At 38.2% G+C, this 20721-nt stretch overlaps 1 protein-coding gene across 1 annotated transcript in view; it reads right to left on the bottom strand.

Annotated features, from left to right (window-relative positions):
- Positions 1-449: 449 nt before the first annotated feature.
- The window catches only part of ROBO1 (roundabout guidance receptor 1), a gene marked incomplete at both ends in the record, with an annotated part of 532959 nt that continues 512687 nt past the window's right edge, over positions 450-20721 (bottom strand). Inside the window, 7 exons of the mRNA XM_082008056.1 lie at positions 450-464; positions 1073-1272; positions 2536-2844; positions 10623-10775; positions 13991-14400; positions 18214-18465; positions 18773-18917. Coding sequence (XP_081864182.1) covers positions 450-464; positions 1073-1272; positions 2536-2844; positions 10623-10775; positions 13991-14400; positions 18214-18465; positions 18773-18917 — 1484 coding nt within the window. The remainder of the gene's footprint in view (positions 465-1072; positions 1273-2535; positions 2845-10622; positions 10776-13990; positions 14401-18213; positions 18466-18772; positions 18918-20721) is intronic.

Raw genomic sequence — 20721 nt, 5'->3', positions numbered from 1 at the left:
ATGATGGTCACTTTGGGGAACTTTTTAATCACCGCTGTATTACTTGCAATGTTATCGACTGGCTCACTGGCGTACCGGCAGTGTACTAAGCACCGCCTCACGGGAGAAACGCGGGGATCCCAGGCTCAGGAATCCCCTCCTGTTCTAATCCTGAAGCAGCAGCTGGCCCAAGTACCACAAAGAGCAGCTTACCTGCCTTCTTGGGCAGCGAAGGTGATGCACTTAGCATTACGGAATAGGCAAGGGCCGTTCCTAATAAGGAGGGTTTACAAAGAAAGAGTAAAATAAAAACTAGCATTCTGATGGCATGAACAAAAATGAAAAATTGTACACTGATTGCACTGAACACTATTTCTGGCGTCAAACGTCATCAGACTTGAGGCATCTTAAGTGATTTTTTTTTTTTCTGCTTAGATTTTAAAAGCCTGTTACAGTACATGTCGTTGTCTTCAGCTTTCTGTTTCCTGTATTAAAAAAAAAGACATAAATGACTACATGTTAAATTTTATTAATTTAAGTTTGTTTCTCATATTTCTTAGAGATTTATTACCTTTAAATAATAATTACTACTTTTAATTACATGCAACAACATGCCTGCATGTTGGACATCCTTTCTAAAATCAGGATTTAAACTGAATTAGTATCTTTAGGCAGAAAAAAAGAAGAAAAAAGTTCACGTCTTAGTAACTACTAAAACCTAGAATGATAAACCTTTAAAAAATGTGAAAGGCAATGTTAAGGCATTCTTAGATGCGCTAATGCTTTATTTTTGCTTTTGAAAGAATCTGGATAATGTAATGTACACATTTAAATATCATATTTCTGCAAGTTCTGTTCCATAGGTTTTAGTGAGGTGACAGTTTTACTATGCAACAAATTACTTGTTTTTTATGTTTTTGACACATTCCTAAACTTTCTTTTCTTGGATTGGGCAAAACGTTAATAGACAGATAAATGTACTAATTTTTCTGAAGAGAAATATTTCTAGTTCAAAAGTGTTCTTTCTTGGCATCTGTCTAAGCACAGAAAATAGCCTTATTCTAGTCATCTTCAGTAGTAAAACTGCAGTTACCTCCATCTCCTCTTCTTCCTCTTCTCCTTGTTCATATGCTCCCAGTACTTGCATTTCTGCAACATTCCTTCGGGCTATATTTGCTTGATCCGCCCTCTGTCTGCCTCCTGACCCTCTTGATGACATAGAGCTGGAGGAACTGGGATCTCTAGGATTATTTGATGTTGGAAACGTTGGTCTAGAATATGGCAGGATGTCCTCTGTATAATTAAACGTACACATTGTCACGTTTACAAGCCCAGAGATACCGTGATCCTAAAATTTCTGCATGCAGTTGATTTAGTTAACTTTTTATGAACCTCAGTAGGTTTAAAGTGATGCCTCACAGGAATATGAAATACACTGTTTCCATAATAGCATTATAGAAGCTTTCTTGATGAAATTTGTAGTATTCACATGGTAACATTCACCACAGAAAAATTAATTCATGATTACTGTCCATTTCAATTTATGATCACTGCTCTATGTTCTACAGGAAAATGAAGAAAAAAAAATAACCCTTGTAGGTTATTTTCGATATGACTGAGTAGGAGGAAATGACAATACATGCGTGATACTCACAAGGACCACACTGCATCTAAATAGTAGACCCTGTATTTCTCAAACTGAGTTTGAAAGAAAATTAGTGGGCGTGTTTTAAAATTTCAGCACCATCCTCTTAAGGTAAACTTCTAATAACTTTTCACTACAGTAACCCACTGTAATCGGTATCAATCTTTTACTAATGTGCTCATTTAGCCAACTTACTGCCCAATCACCTCTGATACTGACCCTGGATAACTCTAGGAAGAAAGGACCAGGCAGTTGTATGAATCCGTGTTGAAAACCTTAGTGAACACTTGGCAAATTCAGTTAATTATGTTCCATTAATCAGGAATCTTACCAACTTCTATATATAAGAGATTACATTGATCAGGTCTGATTCACATAATGCCACATCAGTTAGTATTTATAACTAATGCATTACTACTATGGTTTATTTTTTAAAAAGGTCCAGGTTTACAAATAGACAAAGAAGGGCCAAGTGCCACTTCTGTGGTAGAAAAGTTAAATATCTGACTTACAGATCTACTGACTTCACTCAGTTCCCTTGTAAATTAAATTATAGTTAGATAGATGAGACATAACTAGACTATAAATGTACAGTAGGGGCAAGGACACTGATCCTTATAGCTCTTGAGGAATGTTTCTGTTTGGGCTTCCTCATCCTCAGCTTTAATACATGATGAGTGCATAAGCAAAGCACGATAGAAAATCTATGTTTTTCATAAGCTTTCGTTTCCATTTTACCCTAATGAGAACCTGCATCATGACCTGTATTAGCACCTATGATTACAGTAACTGGTGACAATTCAGCAGACCTAACTTCACTCACATCAGCTGTGTGAGAGACCTGGAAAGAGCTGCCTGTTCCCTGTGATCAATACCCAATACTTCATTAAATCCAGAGCATGCAAAATAACCTTGAAGAAGATGAGTTTTTGCTGGTGCGCCTTCTCGTTTTGGTGCTTTATTTCCTCGTAGTTTCCCATCACTTTGCTGCTCCTGTGATTCTCTCCGCTCTCCTGAATTTGTCCGCACGTCTGAATGCTGTCTCCCATCCACCCCGTCCCTCCCCTTGTAGCTCGCTCCTTTCCTTTCCGCAGATCTGTCTGTCCTCACTTCTATTGAAGCAAGTTTTGGCAACATGACTGGCCGCACCTCCAGCTGTGATTTGGACTGGGCGGTTGGTGATTTTATAGCTGGAGGTGGCACAGGAGGGGGTGGCAAGTCTACAAAGTTGAAAAAGAATAATAATTAAAATTACACCATACGCTAGTAAAATTAAGAAGTAATATTTAACTTGAACTGAAGAAACAGATGCCCTATTTACTTTCAGACCTCCCTCTGCCCTTCTCTCTTCACCCCAAAAAGTATTATGTTACTGTTACAACTGCTGATGGGTACTTTTCCAAACTTGATCTTTAAAAATGCAAAGTAAAGACCTCTCACTGCCTTATCAAATCACAAAATTTTCTTAAAACTAATTACAAAAAGCTGTAATAAACCTTAGGCACCTGGACATTAACATATCAGTTACAGATATCAACACAGAGTTAAAGATGTTAACATATCTTTGTTGATATTTATGATTTTTTGCTAAGTCCACTGAACAACACAGCAGCTTGTGCTATAGTTGCTCAAGGTCTTCAGTGTGCTGAGTGTTAGAGCAAGTTGGCTGGGGTGTAAGAATGTATATCGGATGTGGTGCTGATATATGTAACCATAAACTATATTAATTACTGCACTCTTCTTTCAAAATGATACGTTAATCTAACATACATGCCCCTGACATCTGTGGATATGTCATGAGATACAAAAAAATCCCACACTCAATGAATGAAGTTACAAGCTCTCAGGAAGAAGAAAAAAAAGAAAAAAAGACACAAAAGACATTTGGATATTTCTCCTTAAATTAGCACAGCTTAAGGGGTTTTAAAATTCTGTATATTTTCAGCTATTACTCATAAGGCACGCATTTTTTTTTCTATTCCTGCATTATGACTTAAAACTAGATTGTGTAAAACTGTTCATCAGGATAAAATAGTACTCTGTGGAATATAAAATGTGAAGGAAAAAAATGTGAAAGTCAAACAAGGACGTGACAATACAAAAGTGGTTCACAACAAAGCTGTAGGAACAAATCACATGCGTATAAGAGAACAACAGGCTAAAAAGAGTGAGATGTAAAAGATGTTTCCGAGGTTAATATTCTCAAGTGAGACTGCTTAAAAAAAAATTTAACAGCACTAGTAAAAAATGTAACTTCAGCACTTCATAATAGTGTGCATTCATTCTTTCTACTTCCAAAAAATCTTGACGCAGCTGTGTTTTTCAAACACCATCACTATATATACAACTAATTCACAGTCTATTCAAGAGAACATTTCAACTGAAAATTAACTAAATTGTAACAAGAATAAAGGTAGTACTCCTGAATAAGAAAAAATTATACATATATGTATAAATTTGGATATGGCAGATGCCAGACATTTCTGAGAGGTTTTCCAGCGACACAAAGCACAAATGACTTGACCTAGCCATGTGGAAAAGTCTAGCAATGGAGAATTCAGCGCTCATGCAAGCTTACTGGGCACCATCCTCCATGTTAAACTGGTGACATAACTTGCAATTGCCCTTGGCCTGTTTTAATTAAGACTGGAAATCTTACCAGTTGTCTGGACTGGGATGATGAGGAAGAAAGATGTCATAACATTTTTTTCTGAAGGCTGGACATACTACAGGTAAATGAGATCTGTAACATCATTCTTGCTGCATTAACTCCACAGTCTTCGTAAAAAAAACCTAAACCAAACACCACCTCCCCACCCCAAACCCCACAAAAAACCCAACCAACCAACCAAGCAAACTGCTCCTTGTTCTACTTTATGGCTTGAATAAGGGACCAAATCCATTTAACAAAAAAAACAGAAACATTTTTATTTGTTTCTCTTTAGCTAAGAACAAGTTGGACAGCTGGTCTTATATTCCTTGCAAATTGTTTATGCTAGTTTGTTTTTCAAAGTTTGGTAGTTTGGGGAACAATTGAATACTGACAATTTTAAGTATCTACTTAACACTCACCAATTTGCAGACGTCTTTTAAGAAAAGGCACTGTCATTTCCCAACCTTGAGAAGGCATAATGTAAATTAGCTGGAAGCCTGGATATACTACATGGCTTAATCAAAATAATTTTATTTATGTAATGGGAATTATTAGACTATAAGTAAGAACAAAACCAGATCTGTGGGCAATGGGCTAGCCTTATTCGTCTGAGGGAACTAAAAGTGTAAAACAGAGAGTCAACTTCTGATTCAATAAGACATGAAATACAACAGATTTTGGTAAGAAAGTACAGCATCAGTTACGATGCATTCCTTTGTTAGCCATAATGCTTTAAACACTGTTTACAGAGGTAAACTCTGTCTAATACACAGCCTTAGCAATGACACTCTAATTCCAGACATCAGAGTAGCATTCAGACTACCTCTTCTACGCATCTAAAAATGCCCTGTGAGCTCTAGCCACCAAAGAATGAACCAAAACACTTTCACTGTGCTGCCCAGCCCTGTAGATGCTTAAATCCAATACGTGCCTGCAAATTTGGGTATCTGAATCACAAGGATCCACAGTCACATGAGCTTAAGTGTCAATACTCTCTCCAAAACATGTCTGAAGAAGTATATAAGCTCTTACAATTCAACAACTAGGTGAAAAATCATATGAAGTCTGCACAAGACCTCTGAATTATGTGTGATATGTTCCACGAAAGCCCAGTCCATCAGACTATGTTAGATCCAGACCAAAGCTTATCAGACACAAGAATTGTTCTTCAAAAGCAAGGCTGGAGATGGCGATGGTTTCCCACCTTTTGCAGAATACTTTCAGTGATTATACAACTTGGTCAAGATTTAAAAAATACGATAAACTCTGCATTAGCCTGGGGAGATTCAAACAATATTTTAATTTCTGAGGAAAACATCCTTTTCACAACATGTCTTCGCTCAGAAAAGGACATGTTGAAGCAGAAGTGGATGATGATACTCAAACTCAGAAGCGTAGGCTTCTGGAACCACAGCTGTTCATGCAGTATCTTGTGTCTCATACTTCCCACTCACTGTCTCTATTAAGTTATCAGAGCACTGAATAGCTGTTCTGTTGAGCCTGCTGAGGTAAAGGGAGTGTAGGCACTTCACATCAGCCTTTTCAGTCACCCTTGGCGCCAGTCTCCAACAGTTGTGGCATGGCAAGGCACTGGCTGAATACCAAAGAGAAGGAACCAACATCTTCCCTGTAGCCTATAAAATACAACTTGGAACAAGCTACTTTATTCATGAATCCTATCCAGCTACACGGGACAATGAACAAAGTGGTGTTAAGTCTTGGCTATGGAAAAGATGCATTGATATAAAAAGTTTCACAAAATGGCAGTAGCTCTATGGTACAGTAATAACTAAAGAAAAGTGATATTCTCTTTCAAGAACATTTTTGCAACCTGCAGGGAAACTATAAAAATCTTCATTATAACACAGTACTCCTCGCTGAGAAGAATTCTTTACGGAGGAAAAAACCCAGCTCTTCAGAGGTCAACACTATTACACCCCTGTGGTATTTATTTTAACAGCTCAGATCACAGAGAAAATCCAGATTCAATCTGCCTCCTCGAGTACAAACTGGCACACTTCTTATTAAAAGGGAAATGGAAGCTTCCATTGTAAGGAATAAAAAATAAATCACAAAGTAACATCAAACCAATATAAAGAACTCAGAAGTATTTGATAAAGGTCAGCTGTGCTCGCATGTTTCATTCATGTCTATGTATTACTATTGTACTGTTTCCCACGTAACTTAAACAATTAAGGGATGCCATTGCATAGCACGATCTACACAGGAAACCTTCCATATACGTCTAGTGAAAGGAGTGATGCTAATTTTCTAAGTGAGAACACATACAGGAATCATGGGATAAGCAAAACACCAGCAGGGAAAAATAATCTGCAAGTTAGTTTGGCACTGAAGTGGAGAAACCACAAATAAGCTAAGCAAGATGAATTGTAAGTAGTGACAAATGAAGGAAGTAGGCCCTATTAGACAACTCTGTCTTTCAAGCTCTATCGGGCTGTAGATTTCTAGTCATGTCCTGAAAAAAAACAGCAGAGTTATAGATTTGATGCAATATTGGAGAAGATACAGAGTGAATTTTTTTCTATTGCATATTTACGGAGCCATGCAAAACTCAAGATTGTTCCTGACTGAGTAAAACTTTAAGATCATTTAAGATTCCTAGATACATAATAACCCCAGCTACTATTATTCATGTACTGAAGTTACATTCGTGCTTTATCTTTCAAGAAACATCGCTCAAACTGTACGCAATAACTGGATGGATAAATAGATACGGCAAAACCCAATGATGTATAAAAGCAGCGGATTGCTAGGTTGTAGGTTTTTTTTTTTTTGCTTGTATGTACATTTACCTAATGCTTTTATCAAAACAATTTTCACTCCAGAAAACCTCCCTTAGTAAGAAAATCAGCATTTACAAAGTATCTCACAATGAAATCAAACGTAAAAACTGCAAAGAGAGCAGGTATCTGAAAATTATTATCCTTCAGTAACAAGGTGGCTTCTAGCAGAGGTAAGAAATGCATTCCTACTTATTTTTTACCTTGCTGAAATTTGCACAGAGTGCATTTTTTTGTACTGCACAGGCAGAGGGAGACAAAAGTAGAAATGATGCTGGCATGCATAATGGCTTAACATTTCAAAGTGAAAATTCAAGAAAATATTTAGCAGTTATTCAACTGCCTTTTGTGAGAAATTCATCTGCCTTAACATCATGTCATTGATAACACAGCTAAATAACTCAGTCTCACTCAGTTAGTTGTGAAAATGTTAGTATTTTTTCCTTTGCCACTCAGAGACTGAAAAGAGAATCAGGATTTGAGATCTCGTGTGAACTGTCAATGGTGCAATTTCTTTTGAAAGACTTACTGCATCAAAGCAATGACAAAGTATTTTTATCCTTTTTATCTAAATGCTTACAATTCTGAGGGCTTGTAACTACTAATAAATCAATTCAAGACAGCCCAAAAGAGACTTTCATATATATATAATTTTAGAAAAGACAAAAATAATCTTTTAAAATTTGGTTTCTTAAATTAAATATGTAAGTAGGTCAGGCAAGGTGGAGAAGGAGAATGCATCTGTTAGTTGGTTCTTGTAATGCACTCTTAGTAGTTAACTCTGTAAAAGGCTAGATAAGAGCAATTAAAAATTCATACATTTTAATCCTTACCACCTACTGAGCAAAGATTTTTAGCAACAACTATGGAGAACATTTCACTGCCTGGATGACTTTCAAGGAACAAAACAACTGAGCTGAAATCCCATTCCACATAATGTGGAAACTGATTTGAACTAATGCTAGCAGAAATTACAAAACTGTTACTACTTGTATAATGCAAAATACATCAGAGTGCACTCTCCTTTATTACAAAAAGGGTAGTAGTAGACCTTTTGCTGCTACGTTAGTAACAAACACACTTTCAGAAATACCAATTTCTCACAAATCTTGCTGTATAAAGAAAATATGTAATTTTTAAGATTTACATATATTGCTGCTGATAATACTCTTGGCATTTTCAACCATTCATGCAAAGACTTAATTTATTTATACATCCTTTCTGTCAACCAATCATGTAAATTCTTCATGACACTGGTATTTCATGAAACTGCTAGCAAATATTAATTCAGGTAATTTGGGAACAGTAGAAAATTCTTTTTATGTGAAAGTAAACTCAATTTTAAAGGCTGAGAAATTAATGAAGCAATGTATTTTTCTCTTTTTAGTATTTGTTCAATGCTTCTGTTCACCAATAAATGCTTAAATTCAGAATATCTGCTTTGCTCTACTAGAAACAGATATACGATCACCACTATGAGGGAGACAAAATCTTTTTATCAGGCATGCCTTTATAAAAAAAAATAAGTAACAGTGTGACATTAAGCCAACAGAAAAACTGAAGTATATCTGGGAAAGGTCAATTGTGCTTAAATGTTTCATTCACGCCTCCATATCACTTTTCTCCACTTAAGAAAACAATTAGTAGATGTTATTTTATAGCTAATTCTAAAAGGACTGTTACTAGATGTGGCTATTAAGATGAATGGCTAGAATCTTCAGGAAGGTTCCAGATATGCTTATGCAAATGGATTGAGGGGAAAAATATAATAATAATAATTAAAAAAAAATCAAAACCAAACAAGCCCTTCAACCTTTGAACTGGGTTTTATTAGTTCTGCAGAAATTAAAGCCATAATTTGCTGTTCCCTGAATGACCATACTGCATTGTGCAGTAAACAGGTTAGCAGAAATTCTTACCTAATTAGAAAATATGCTGAAGTAAGCAGGTGCTATATAACACAACACAAATATTGATCATAATTGTCAAATCTATTGCAGTATCTAACCACAATGCTCTATGATTTAACTTCGCATAATTACTTTGACAAAAACCTGTCATCAAATACAGGCCTACCTCTTATTTATTCCTATGTTAGAAGAGAATGGCCACATAAAACTCCTGTCCAGATTTTATTTCTGACGTCCTAGCTGTTGTGTTTGTATCGAGGTTTGATGCTCAGCCAACCGCTCAGTTAAGAGCATTCTCTTCAAGAGAATAAAAGCTGATAAAATGCCCATAAAGTCTTGCAAAATGCCATTATAGGAATCTCAGAAACATAATAATTCTGGTACAGTTTTGGGATTTACACCTTGTGTCGTCCTTTCACAGAAGCAAACATGCACAAAACCACTGTAATAACCTCTTGAAATCAGATAATATTCCAACAGCTCAGTTTCACTGACAGAAGGGGCCTGGGCATAAGCCAAGAGGCCCAGGTGCACTGTGTCATGCCAGTATTTAATGCAGCCTAATATCAGATAGATGCTAGTGAGAGAAAATATTCAGAATAAACCACAGATAATAGCATGGACAACCACTCATTGCTAAATTACTTCTGCTCATCGTGCTGTGAGCTTTGTATTAAATTTTTTCGTCAAGTGGCAGGAATCATAGGGAGAAGTGGCTCACAACTCCCTTCTTGTAACCCTGGATAAGGATCTATAATATTAGGCTTTCATATGATAATGGCAAATTGATGCCCCTCTTTGAAAAATTTCAGACTGGTAATGAAAGTCCTAATCAGATTGTTGTTGCAGAGAACAAGGAGGTGGGGAACGATGCCTTTCCTTCCCCTCCCCCCTGTTAGCAAATTCAGCAAACTTGACAAGATGGGTTAAGTCTTGGAGAATTTATCTTACATGAATTTCCAACAAAGCCCGTGGGTTGTTTTCTAAAACTGGAAGGTAGTGCTTTAATAAAAGCTGCACCACCTGAGGCATTTTCATTAAAGGCTCTCTCTAGACAACATCACAATGTTTGCATTATCCTCCTACACTCCCAAGAGAATGCAAGCACTACCTTTTCAGCCAGAGTTGATATTGTGTGTGAAGGCACGAGAGACAATGATTAGATTTTGCTTTTACTCACAAAGTAGTGACTTGCAACAATGCTGTGGTCAGGATTAAAATTCATTGATTTGTGTTGTCCACCATTTGAATGGTAAATTGTTTTTTTCAGGAAAAGATACATTCTGAAGGTTTTAATAGCCAGTCATGTGAATGAAGATTTTAATCCTAACCACACATTATTCTCAATGACTGTACTATTTATGCTATATGGGCTCTTAAATAATGACAGTAATTAGCCGATTAGGACACTACAGAAAACAGGTGCAAGGCTCTGGAGTGGAAGCATCAACATACAGTATTAAGGAACTCTGGCATTTAAAATGATTAATCTGTTCAGTGTGTTTAGCAACAGGAAACACAAATCACTGAATTCTGAAACATAATGTTATCTCTGTGGAAAAATTTCACACACACGCATTGAATGAATATTTAGAAAGGTTCACTGACGTTTTCACCCATTTCAGTGGACTCACCATCTGTGTAGACTTCTCTGCGCAGATGTCCTGGCTGGTGTTTTTGCTTTTTGGCAGGTCGGACCTTCTGTATTACAACAGCACTCATGTTACTGTCGGTGGACACTGGGCTGGTGGGTCTAGGACAGTGTGATGCATGAAAATGTCTACGGCCTGGAAATTGTTATAGAACGATAGCTATTATTTCTCTTATCTAAAATAAGACATTTCACACTTTCTCTTTTTTCCCCATCAGAACGACCTAGCTATACAAAACCTGAAAATACACTGCTGGAACACTAATAGAACTCTCATCCTTCCTATAATCAGTTTTAGAGTGAGCCACAACTAAACTGAAGCATCTGATATCCTATCAGTTAGGCCGGCTAGCTTAGTTTCACAGGTATTGTCCAGCTGGTTGGTAGCTGGTAGCTTCTGCTCCAGGAAGCTGAACACCATCGGCAGTCAAGCCCAGGCGGGCTTCCCACCTTCCAGAGACCACAAAACATTTCAAGACGGGTTTCACCTCCCCTATCTGGGGCAGCGTGAGGTCACCCATGCCATGAGCAGAGGAAGCTACTAGCAGGTCTCGGGTACAGGTGCTGCTTCTGTCACTTTGAGTGAATTACCAGGAATGCATCAGGGATGGACGACTGGCATTTCATCACAGCTTATTTGCAGATAAGAAGTGTCATATTTTTAGGATGTTTAGTCAGGTACAGGTAATACTAATACATAAAAATCATAACATGAACCTGAGTGTTGTAAAATTATTTACCTGCAATAGCAATGGGATATAAAAAGACCTTTTCTAAATATATAAATTCAGACACACTCACATATTTATATGGTCATGTACACATAAAATAGATAAAATCCTGGCCCCATGGGTGTGAATGGGAGTTTTGCCACCTACTTCAAGTGGCCAGGATTTCATCCAGAATTACTAAATTACCTCCCCTCTCACTCTTCCTGATAAACAGCTGCGTTGAAATGAAGCAAAGGACTGTTCACTGGGAGAGGATATCAGAAACGGGAGGAAGGTTGCAAATCTGCGGAGTCAGGGTGGACACAGTTGTGACAGAGTACCTCTTTCTCCAGGTTTGGCAGTTTAATAGGTGAAACATTCATGGATCTGCTTGAAACCTGCATTCTGCCCTGCAGTATTCTTAATTCTTAGCTGAACTACAACAATATCCAGTGGGCCTAGTCAGGTTACTGATTACCTGTATATATCCAGTGTTACTAGTAACCATTATGTTGTAAAACATTAGCTATTTCAAGTATCATATTGCATATGTCCAGCGGTGATTCAGGAGAAAAAAAAGAAGAAACGTGCATAAGGCCTTGCTGCATATTCATAATCTCTAATCTAAACTGCAACTAATAACAGCTGTCAAATTATGAAACCAACACAAACCCAGTTCATCTCAATAATACAGCAGTAAGAGCTTGAACAGCATTCTCCAAAAGATAACAACAAAATATAAAGTGGAAAACAATTACAGAATCACAGAACGGTAGGGGTTGGAAGGGACCTCTAAAGATCATCTGGTCCAACCCCCCTGCTGAGACAAGATCACCCAGGGCAGGTTGCACAGGAACGTGTCCAGTCGGGTTTTGAAGGTCTCCAGAGAAGGAGACTCCAACAACCTCTCTGGGCAGCCTGTTCCAGTGCTCCATCACCCTCACAGTAAAGGCATTTTTCCTCATGTTGAGGTGGAACTTCCTGTGCTGCAGTTTGTGCCCCTCGTCCTGTCACTGGGCACTATTGAAAAGGGACTGGCTCCATCCTCCTGACAGACTCCTTCAGATATTTATAGACATTGCTAAGGTCCCCTCTCAGCCTTCTCTTCCCCAGACTAAACAGCCCCAGGTCTCTCAGGCTTTCCTTAATCATCCTCGTAGCTCTCCATTGGACTCTCTCCAAAAGTTCTCTGTCTCTTTTGAACTGGGGAGCCCAGAGCTGGACACAATACTCCAGATGAGGCCTCACCAGTGCAGGGTAGAGGGGGAGGTTAACATTTCTTGACCTGCTGGTCACAGTCTTCTTAATGCACCCCACGATACTACTGGCCCTCTTGGCCATCAGGGCACATTGGTGTCCCATGGATAACTTATTGTCTACCAGGACTCCAAGGTCCTTCTCCATGGAGCTGCTTTCCAGCAGGTCAACCCCTAACCTGTACTGGTGCATGGGGTTGTTCCTCCCCAGGTGCAGAACTCTACACTTGTCCTGGTTAAATTTCATGAGGTTCCCCTCCGCCCAACTCTCCAGTCTGTCCAGATCCTGTTGAATGGCACTACAGCCTCCTGGTGTATCAGCCACTCCTCCCAGTTTTGTATCATCAGCAAACTTGCGGAGGGTACATTCCAATCCTTCATCTAGGTCATTGATGAAGATGTTGAACAAAACTGGACCCAGTACTGATCCCTGGGGAACACCACTAACTACAGGCCTCCAACTGGACTCTGCGCCGCTGACCACAACCTTTTGAGCTCTGTTCTTGATCCATCTCATAGTCCACTCATCCAACCCATACTTCCTGAGCTTCACTATGAGGATGTTAGGGGAGACAGTGTCAAAAGCCTTACTGAAATCAGGGTAAACCACATCCACTGCTCTCCCTTCATCTACCCAACTAGTCACTCCATCATAGACTATCAGATTGGTCAAGCATGATCTCCCCTTGGTGAATCCATGCTGACTACTCCTGAAAACTTTCTTTTCATTCATGTGCCTAGAGATGGCCTCCAGAAGGAGCTGCTCCATCACCTTCCCAGGGATGGAGGTGAGGCTGACTGGTCTATAATTTCCTGGGTCTTCCTTCTTGCCCTTTTGAAGACTGGGGTGACACTGGCTTTCCTCCAGTCCTCAGGCACCTCTCCCATTCTCCATGATTTTTCAAAAATGATGGAGAGAGGTGTTGCAACAATAATTGTATTACCTTTTTTTGTTCAAACCCAGAGGAAATAGAAGTCTAAAGGTTTACTATTTATTTGGACATTTTGATACAGAGGGATTATATCTCTCATGAAGAGTGACTGAAAACACTGGGAGCCTTATACTAGGAAAAGGATAGAATTCTGTAATCCTTTTTTTGTTTGTTTGTTTTTTCTTTCTCATTCAGTTTTGGGTGCAAACCCACCAGCAGGGTTGACGTTTGGCAATAATCAATGAGACCAAAAAATTAGGAACTACTTATGATAAACAACGTAGAGCAGTTTCACTAAAACTCCTTTTCTGACTCTTCCACTAGTGTAACTTGACCCCCTCTCCTGAATTTCTAAATGTAAGAACAACAGGAATTCAGGAAGCGATTGTGGATGAATACATTTCACAATGGCCATTGTTTTTTCTTCTCCCATCAAAGACAGGACAAACTCACCTCCTGCTGCATCCTGCATTTGACGTCTGGCTACCTTCAGGCCAGCGTATTCCGCAGCTGCTGCAACAGCCTGTGCAAAATCTGCATCGGTAAAAAATGATCCATCAGAAGAGCTAACACTAGACCGCCCACTTGAGATGTTATCTTCTTCAGAGGCTGAGCCCCAGCCATTGATCATGGACCCTGTTACAGAGCTCTCCAAATCCCCAACGCTGGAGGCAGGTGTCTGCTCAAGGCCACGCAAAAGGAGCCTTCTGTTCTGCATCTTGGCAACCTCTATGTCTGCCTCATCTTCTTCCTCTTCTGGTGCGTCAGTATCCATATCAGAGACCAAGGGGCCTGAGATATATCCATAGGTATGTGGTGGGGAGATAGGCCTTGGAGGGGGTGGAGGACTCACAGGTTGACGTCTGCATAAAAATACAAGAGTAAGAAGAATTGAAGTCACATAATATAGTCAGAGGCAATAGCAGATTGATGAAAATATTTCTTTTATTTCCCAACAAGCTTGACTTGACTTTTTAAATCAACAGAATTTATATCTGAAAAGTTCAGGGCTGGTTGTTTTTTTCAGGTTTTATTTTTGCTGTAAATCAGAACTTACTGAGAGCTATGTAGTTTGAAATCTACCACAAAGAAACCTGATTTTTGAATACGGTTCCTTTATCACCGTTTTTAATGAAAATTAGCTTATTTTCCATAAAGCTGTTCATTTTTCCTAAAGTAGCACATGTACAGCTAGGTGAAGAGGTGGTGACAGTTCACGTGACTATTTAAAAAAATTATTTGTGCACCCTTGAGAGTATGAGCAAAAGAAGTGTCTGTATATTGCTCTAGAAGCTTGAAACTACTGATGTCAACAGATGCCTCTATCCAAACAGATTGCTCCATAAACATTTTCCCTGCATCCACCCTGGTAATTCAGAAAGATATGAAAAGAGATATTGTTATTTCATTATTTTTTAAATTGGTCTATAGACCAATTGGTATATAGAAAGAATTCTCTACTGTAACATCAGTTCTAGGTCTTAGGGATACCAAAATGCATAAAGATGTATGTGGTAATTTATTCTGAGCTTAAATCATCAGTAATGGTGTCTCCAGCTTAAAGAGGCAAAGTATTAGATATCATTAGATCAAGGTTCAGTTTAGTTAATACTTCACTCAGAGGTCCGAGGTAGGAACACTGCCATCAGTTTTTCTTCACAGGAGCACAGGCATGCTCTTTAATTGCCATATAATTCCCTTCTGATGGGAAGAAACACTTTCTGCAGCAATGGGTGTACTGTTGACTTTGCTGACCAGGAATTTCTACTGCAGTCTGCTTTGCAAAAATTTCCAAAGTAATTTTCCTTTGTCAATTTTCCCCTCTTATTACCTCATTGAAAAATGATGACTCTCAAAAATTAAATATTTTCTTTTGGGGGGATGTGGGTTTTTTTTGTTTAACTAAATGGGAATACTTACTAATTTTGAAAAGAAAATTTAGCAAGGAAAAACCTAATACTTGCAAGAGCAAACTGGAACCTCCCTGGACTACATTATCTAGCCACTGTTTTCCACTTGCTGTATTAAGTACTGAATGGCACAAAGAAAAGGTCAGTTAGGGATATATACCCAATAATAATTTAATAGCTTCCCCCTGCAAATCCCAGAAGCCATTGCTGCATGGGAATCTCTACCTGCCTTTGACTAGACACCTTGCCCAATAAAGTTTTACTACCTTAATTTAAAGCTCTTGTGACAATTGTCCTTGTAATGTATTTGCTAGTCTTCCTATTCTCTAGGTTTTGGTATTAGGAGACAGGCAACTGGTCACAAAATAAGCTAGGGTTCTTGAAAACATAGCTTGCCTACCAACCTTTAAGGATAGGCTAATTGAGAATAGCTGGTTCACGGGCGTATGGAATTAACAATACTTCATTCACTTTGTATGATGCAGAGGTTCTTGCTTTAACAGTGACATCATCTCCTATCTCAGCTCTTGCTTCAAAATTGACATCATCTGCTATCTCGCTACTTCTTTATTTTTTTCTCTGCTTGTCCATTCTTAAGAACACGGATTTCTATTTCAGTTTGCTATACTTCTAGCAAGCTGACCAGACAAAGAAATATTACAGTACGTCATCATCACCAGAATCATACTCTAGATGTCTGGTTGTGATCAGAAATTGAGATAATATTCAGCAGAACTACAAGTAAAGCTAATAAAAAGTATGACAAACAGTATTTTAGATGTTATTTTCACTGTAAAACCACTGTTTACAAACCCCCCCAAAACAATACGGGGAGGCATCTCTCAGAATGTATTCTTAATTGGAAAGTATTGTCACACAATATTCAAAACAGAACCCTCCCTTCCAGAATGGCGTACAGCTGTTGAGCACAGTACATCCAACTCCTAAACAGCAATGCCATGGGTCATATCAATGCTGTTAGATGGAAAAGGTAGTCAGTCAAGCCTTACAAATGAAGTAAATAGAATTATGTGAATCTTTTTAAACTGATGAGATGGATATAGCAAAATGAAAAGAAACAATGTTTGAAAAAGTAAGTTAAAAAAGACAAATTTAGTCACTAACAATTCTAAGACTTTCAGCAAAGCTAGACTTACGCATTGTAGGAAGAACAAAGTAAATATACATTTTATTTTTCAGTCCACTCAGGGAGTAAGCTGTATGCCCTATGAGCTTAAATTGGAACATGCTTCCAGATACTTCTGCCACTGCTTTTGATGACATTTATGGTGACTAGCCATGAGTCTTTGTGTTGAGCAAACCTTCCACTTTTCAGGCAATTACTGGCTGGTTATGCATGTTTGCATACGTCTGCTCCAGTGCCTACTCCACTCTGTATGTCAGTGTGCATCCCACTTTCCAGAAGATGGTAGGTAAGGCTCTGGAAAGGCACTCACAACACATGGCTCACTTAGCATTTCCCTTTCCCATTAGCATTCAGTGAGTTTAACCTCTAAATAACCCAGAAAACTTAAGTGATTAAAATGAACACTTCTGTGCCCCGACATATCAGGGCCAGTGGAAATTACAGGAAAATATTATTAGTCCACCACTAATAAAAAGAGTGACTTTAAAGATTCAGGAAGATAGAGGAAGAGAAGAAGATACACAGAAGAGGTGTTCCCATAAAGAATAAAGAAAACAAAACAAGGCAGACCAAGTAGAAATGGGGAACAAAAGCAGGCACAGGCTTTTAAAAAAAGGATTAATAACTACTGCTTACTTTAAAAAGCAAAACAGAAAAATGAAGTAACTTTTTAAAAAACATTCTGGAAAATACATCTGTAAATGTCCAGTAAGCTATATTAATAAAGTCAAAGTTCTACAGTCTACTTGGCAAGATCAAATTAATTTCACCATGACAGGCCTGCATTTCACTAAAAATAGAAAGTATGACTAGAATATTGCAGGTACGTTTGTATATTTGTGGTAATAAACAATATGTGCAAACCACTGGAGTAAAAAATAAAGAAATTTTTCCATTTGGGATAGAAAAACTGTGCCCTTTTAAAAAAAGAAAGACAAGTATGCAGCATACATAAAAAACCTCATTCAGAATACACAGTTTTATGGCAGAGAAGCTGTGAGAGTGTATATGCAAAATACTTTGTAGTAAAAGCAACTCAGAGAAGAAACAAAATTTCCCTGTGACAAATATCTACCTTTATTAATGCTGGTCCTTCCTTTAAATAAGGGTAGGTGGAAATGTTAAGAAAATTTTGCAAGCGATAATTTCCTGTATTAGGATTTATGAGAGGAGGAAAATCTATAGGTTATATAAATTATATATTTATATATATTCATACATATTGGTGACAAGTTAATTGCACAGTTACTGTGAAGTAATGCACGCTATTTTATGGTAATAATGCAGTAAATCTATTGGAAACAATGGAACTGTAATTATATGGTAAGCTGTGTTAACGATACCACTTTAATATCCTGATGACTCTGAATTTAACTCGTGTCAGCATCGTACGTACCGTAAAGTGATATACTACATTTCTTTCCATGGTATAATAATAAAGCAACCTAATTATGTATTTCTTAGGTTACAAATAGTTCTAGCGTCCTGGATTAGAAGTTAAATATTAACAGAATAAATATAATGGGGAAAAGCTTGGCCTCACTGAATTCAACAGGAATTTTCAGCAGGGCCAGGATGACTTTTGTCATATCTCTCTCGCTAGATTTGCATTGACACACCTCCGGTCAGGTTGGTGTTGTATGTGTCCCAGATCCTCCTGACAGTCCTGTAACATGGGCTGGAGTTCTTCCTGGGGAGAGGGGGTGAGAGTGGCAGTTGACTGATGGCTATAGGAGACAGCGGCTGGAGATGAAGCTGCTCCTCGGACAGGTGGAGTAGGACCTCGCTCATCTTCTTCCTCTTCCTCTAGTTCATCCTGCTGCAGATACATCCTTGCAGGTGGAACAGGACAAGGAATTTCTTGGTCATAGCTAAAATTAATTTTTTAAGAAAATAAGGACTTAAATTTTTACTGTGTAATTAGCATATCTGATACACGTATAAATAGCTCAGAAAAAAATCACTGCTATATGTGCTCTTGAAAACAGCTTAGTAAGGATGTACTGAGTGGAGGTACACCACTGTCAGTAGATGATCTCTAAACAGCCACACTATAGATAGATGAGGAGCACCAGAATGGTACTGAAGGAAGGTCTCACTGCCAGCTTGTAGGGCAAATTACAGTTCAATTAACTAGTGATTAAAGTGAGAAATTGATGATGTATTCATTTTTCTTACTTTTCGTCCACTGAAAGACTGTAATCTTCGCTATTGCTATGGGGAGGTGGATGTGCTGGAGGGGGTGGAAGAAGATCTGCCCAGTTCATGCCAGCTTGCTTGGGAGCCTTTGGGGTCCGAGCACCCTTCTTGTGCCCTTGACTCCCTGTGAAAAAAAAAAAAAACAGTACATATTTGTAATGCTTTTAGGTATCTCCTCACCACTAGCTCTGAAAAACAAAATAACTGTAGTCCCTCCCAGATCCTTTTGAATTCTCTGGGAATTCACCATTGTGCTGAGTTGGAATAAACTGCCATTCCTCCTTTTTACACCAATTTGTACTTATAGCTTCTTTGTAGAATTACTCTACATTTTAAGCAGTTGAATTTAACCAGAAACTTTGCATAGCATGGAAAAAAGCACATGGGATACAAACCTTGAATTGTTAATAAATAGTCAAAATGCGATAAAACCATAAATTAATTTTACAAGCAATGTCATTAAAAGTGAGCTTCCTACTTCTATTAATTACATTATAGATTATCATCTAAAACAAATGAGCTGTAGACATATTTTCTAAAGTGCCTTTATACTATTTAATTGCTGGAACCTAAAATACAATATGATACAGATATGATCTATTAAAGTTCCACTGTTGCATTAAGTCACTGAATATATGTAATTTGTACTTGTCCACTGAAACGTTTTAGGCACAATGAAATTACTAGTTTTAGACTAAATGGCAGGTGCAGTCGAAAATAATTGCTAGAAGAACTAAAATAACAGAAAAAAGAAGATCCATGAAGTATGGCGCAAATGTTTTCCACAACTATTATGGGAAATTATAGCTCATAACAGAACAATGCAGCTTTAACAGTTCCAATAACTTTGAATAAGACCAATTATTCAGGTGGTCTTGAATTTTAACTTTGGACATGGCTATGATCAGAACTGACTCTACCATTGTTCCTTGGTATACATTTTTATCCTTCTTTGTTACTGTTACTTCTTTAATTGTAGATAAAGTCACCATATTTTTGAGTATGTTTTTGAATCCTTCACATTTCTCTCTTCAACTAAGGCATGGTGTTTTATTACCATAATTAAGCGTTATACACAATTAAATATGTTGCAGTCAAATTTAGGAAGCTTGTTTTTCTCACTCTGCTGTCTCAGATCTTCCATTCTTACGGATCTAGTTCTGCTTACGTTGTCCCACATTAGTTGCCAGATACAAATATGTTTTAGCTATGTACAATTATTTTTCTGGTATCTCAGTACATCAAGCAAGACCCCAACTATCCCAAGGTGATCATCATCTGCATTCTCTACCCTAAGCACCATGATATATACCAGGTTCAGCACAATTAATTTATAACTCTGGTCACCTTGCTTCATTTCTGCTGGAGTCTTTGGTCTAGGACTATAAATTGTTAGTGTTATGAATAACCATAATAGGTGTCAGCATGGAGAATACCACTTTCTCATTTTTAATTTGCATGGGTTCATGCTGCTGAGATGTTTCATGCTGAATTTCAGGTCTTAACAACATTGATCACAGGCTCAGCACCACATCCCAGTGTTGTAGACCTGGGAACAGGCAAAAGGCTGGCTCCCAGAAAACACACCTGCGCAGCTGGGAGAATTGGGAGCCATGCTTATCTCACCCCAGCCACTGCGAATTCAGGTCACCCAAAGGTACAGCAGGCTCATCTACATGTTTATGCCTCTGCTGTGCCTCAGTCACCATCAGTCAAGATGGACAGCAGGTTAGGATTAAGGCAACTGGACTATCAAAGACAACAGCAGAACAAAAGGTGAAAGGAAAAGTCCTCGTCTTGATTAGTAGATATAAAGCCCAGGGCACTGGTGACTGTGGCCATAACTCATCTTGTAATTGGCTTGATGTAAATAAACATAGGCTAAGTATCAGACTTAACGATAAAGCTCCAAACCAAGCCTACTTGTA

Source organism: Phaethon aethereus, assembly GCF_964289735.1.
Source record: "Phaethon aethereus genome assembly, chromosome: 1".
NCBI lineage: Eukaryota > Metazoa > Chordata > Aves > Phaethontiformes > Phaethontidae > Phaethon > Phaethon aethereus.
Note: the sequence above shows the minus strand (reverse complement) of the source record. Positions and strands in the feature narration are given on the sequence as shown.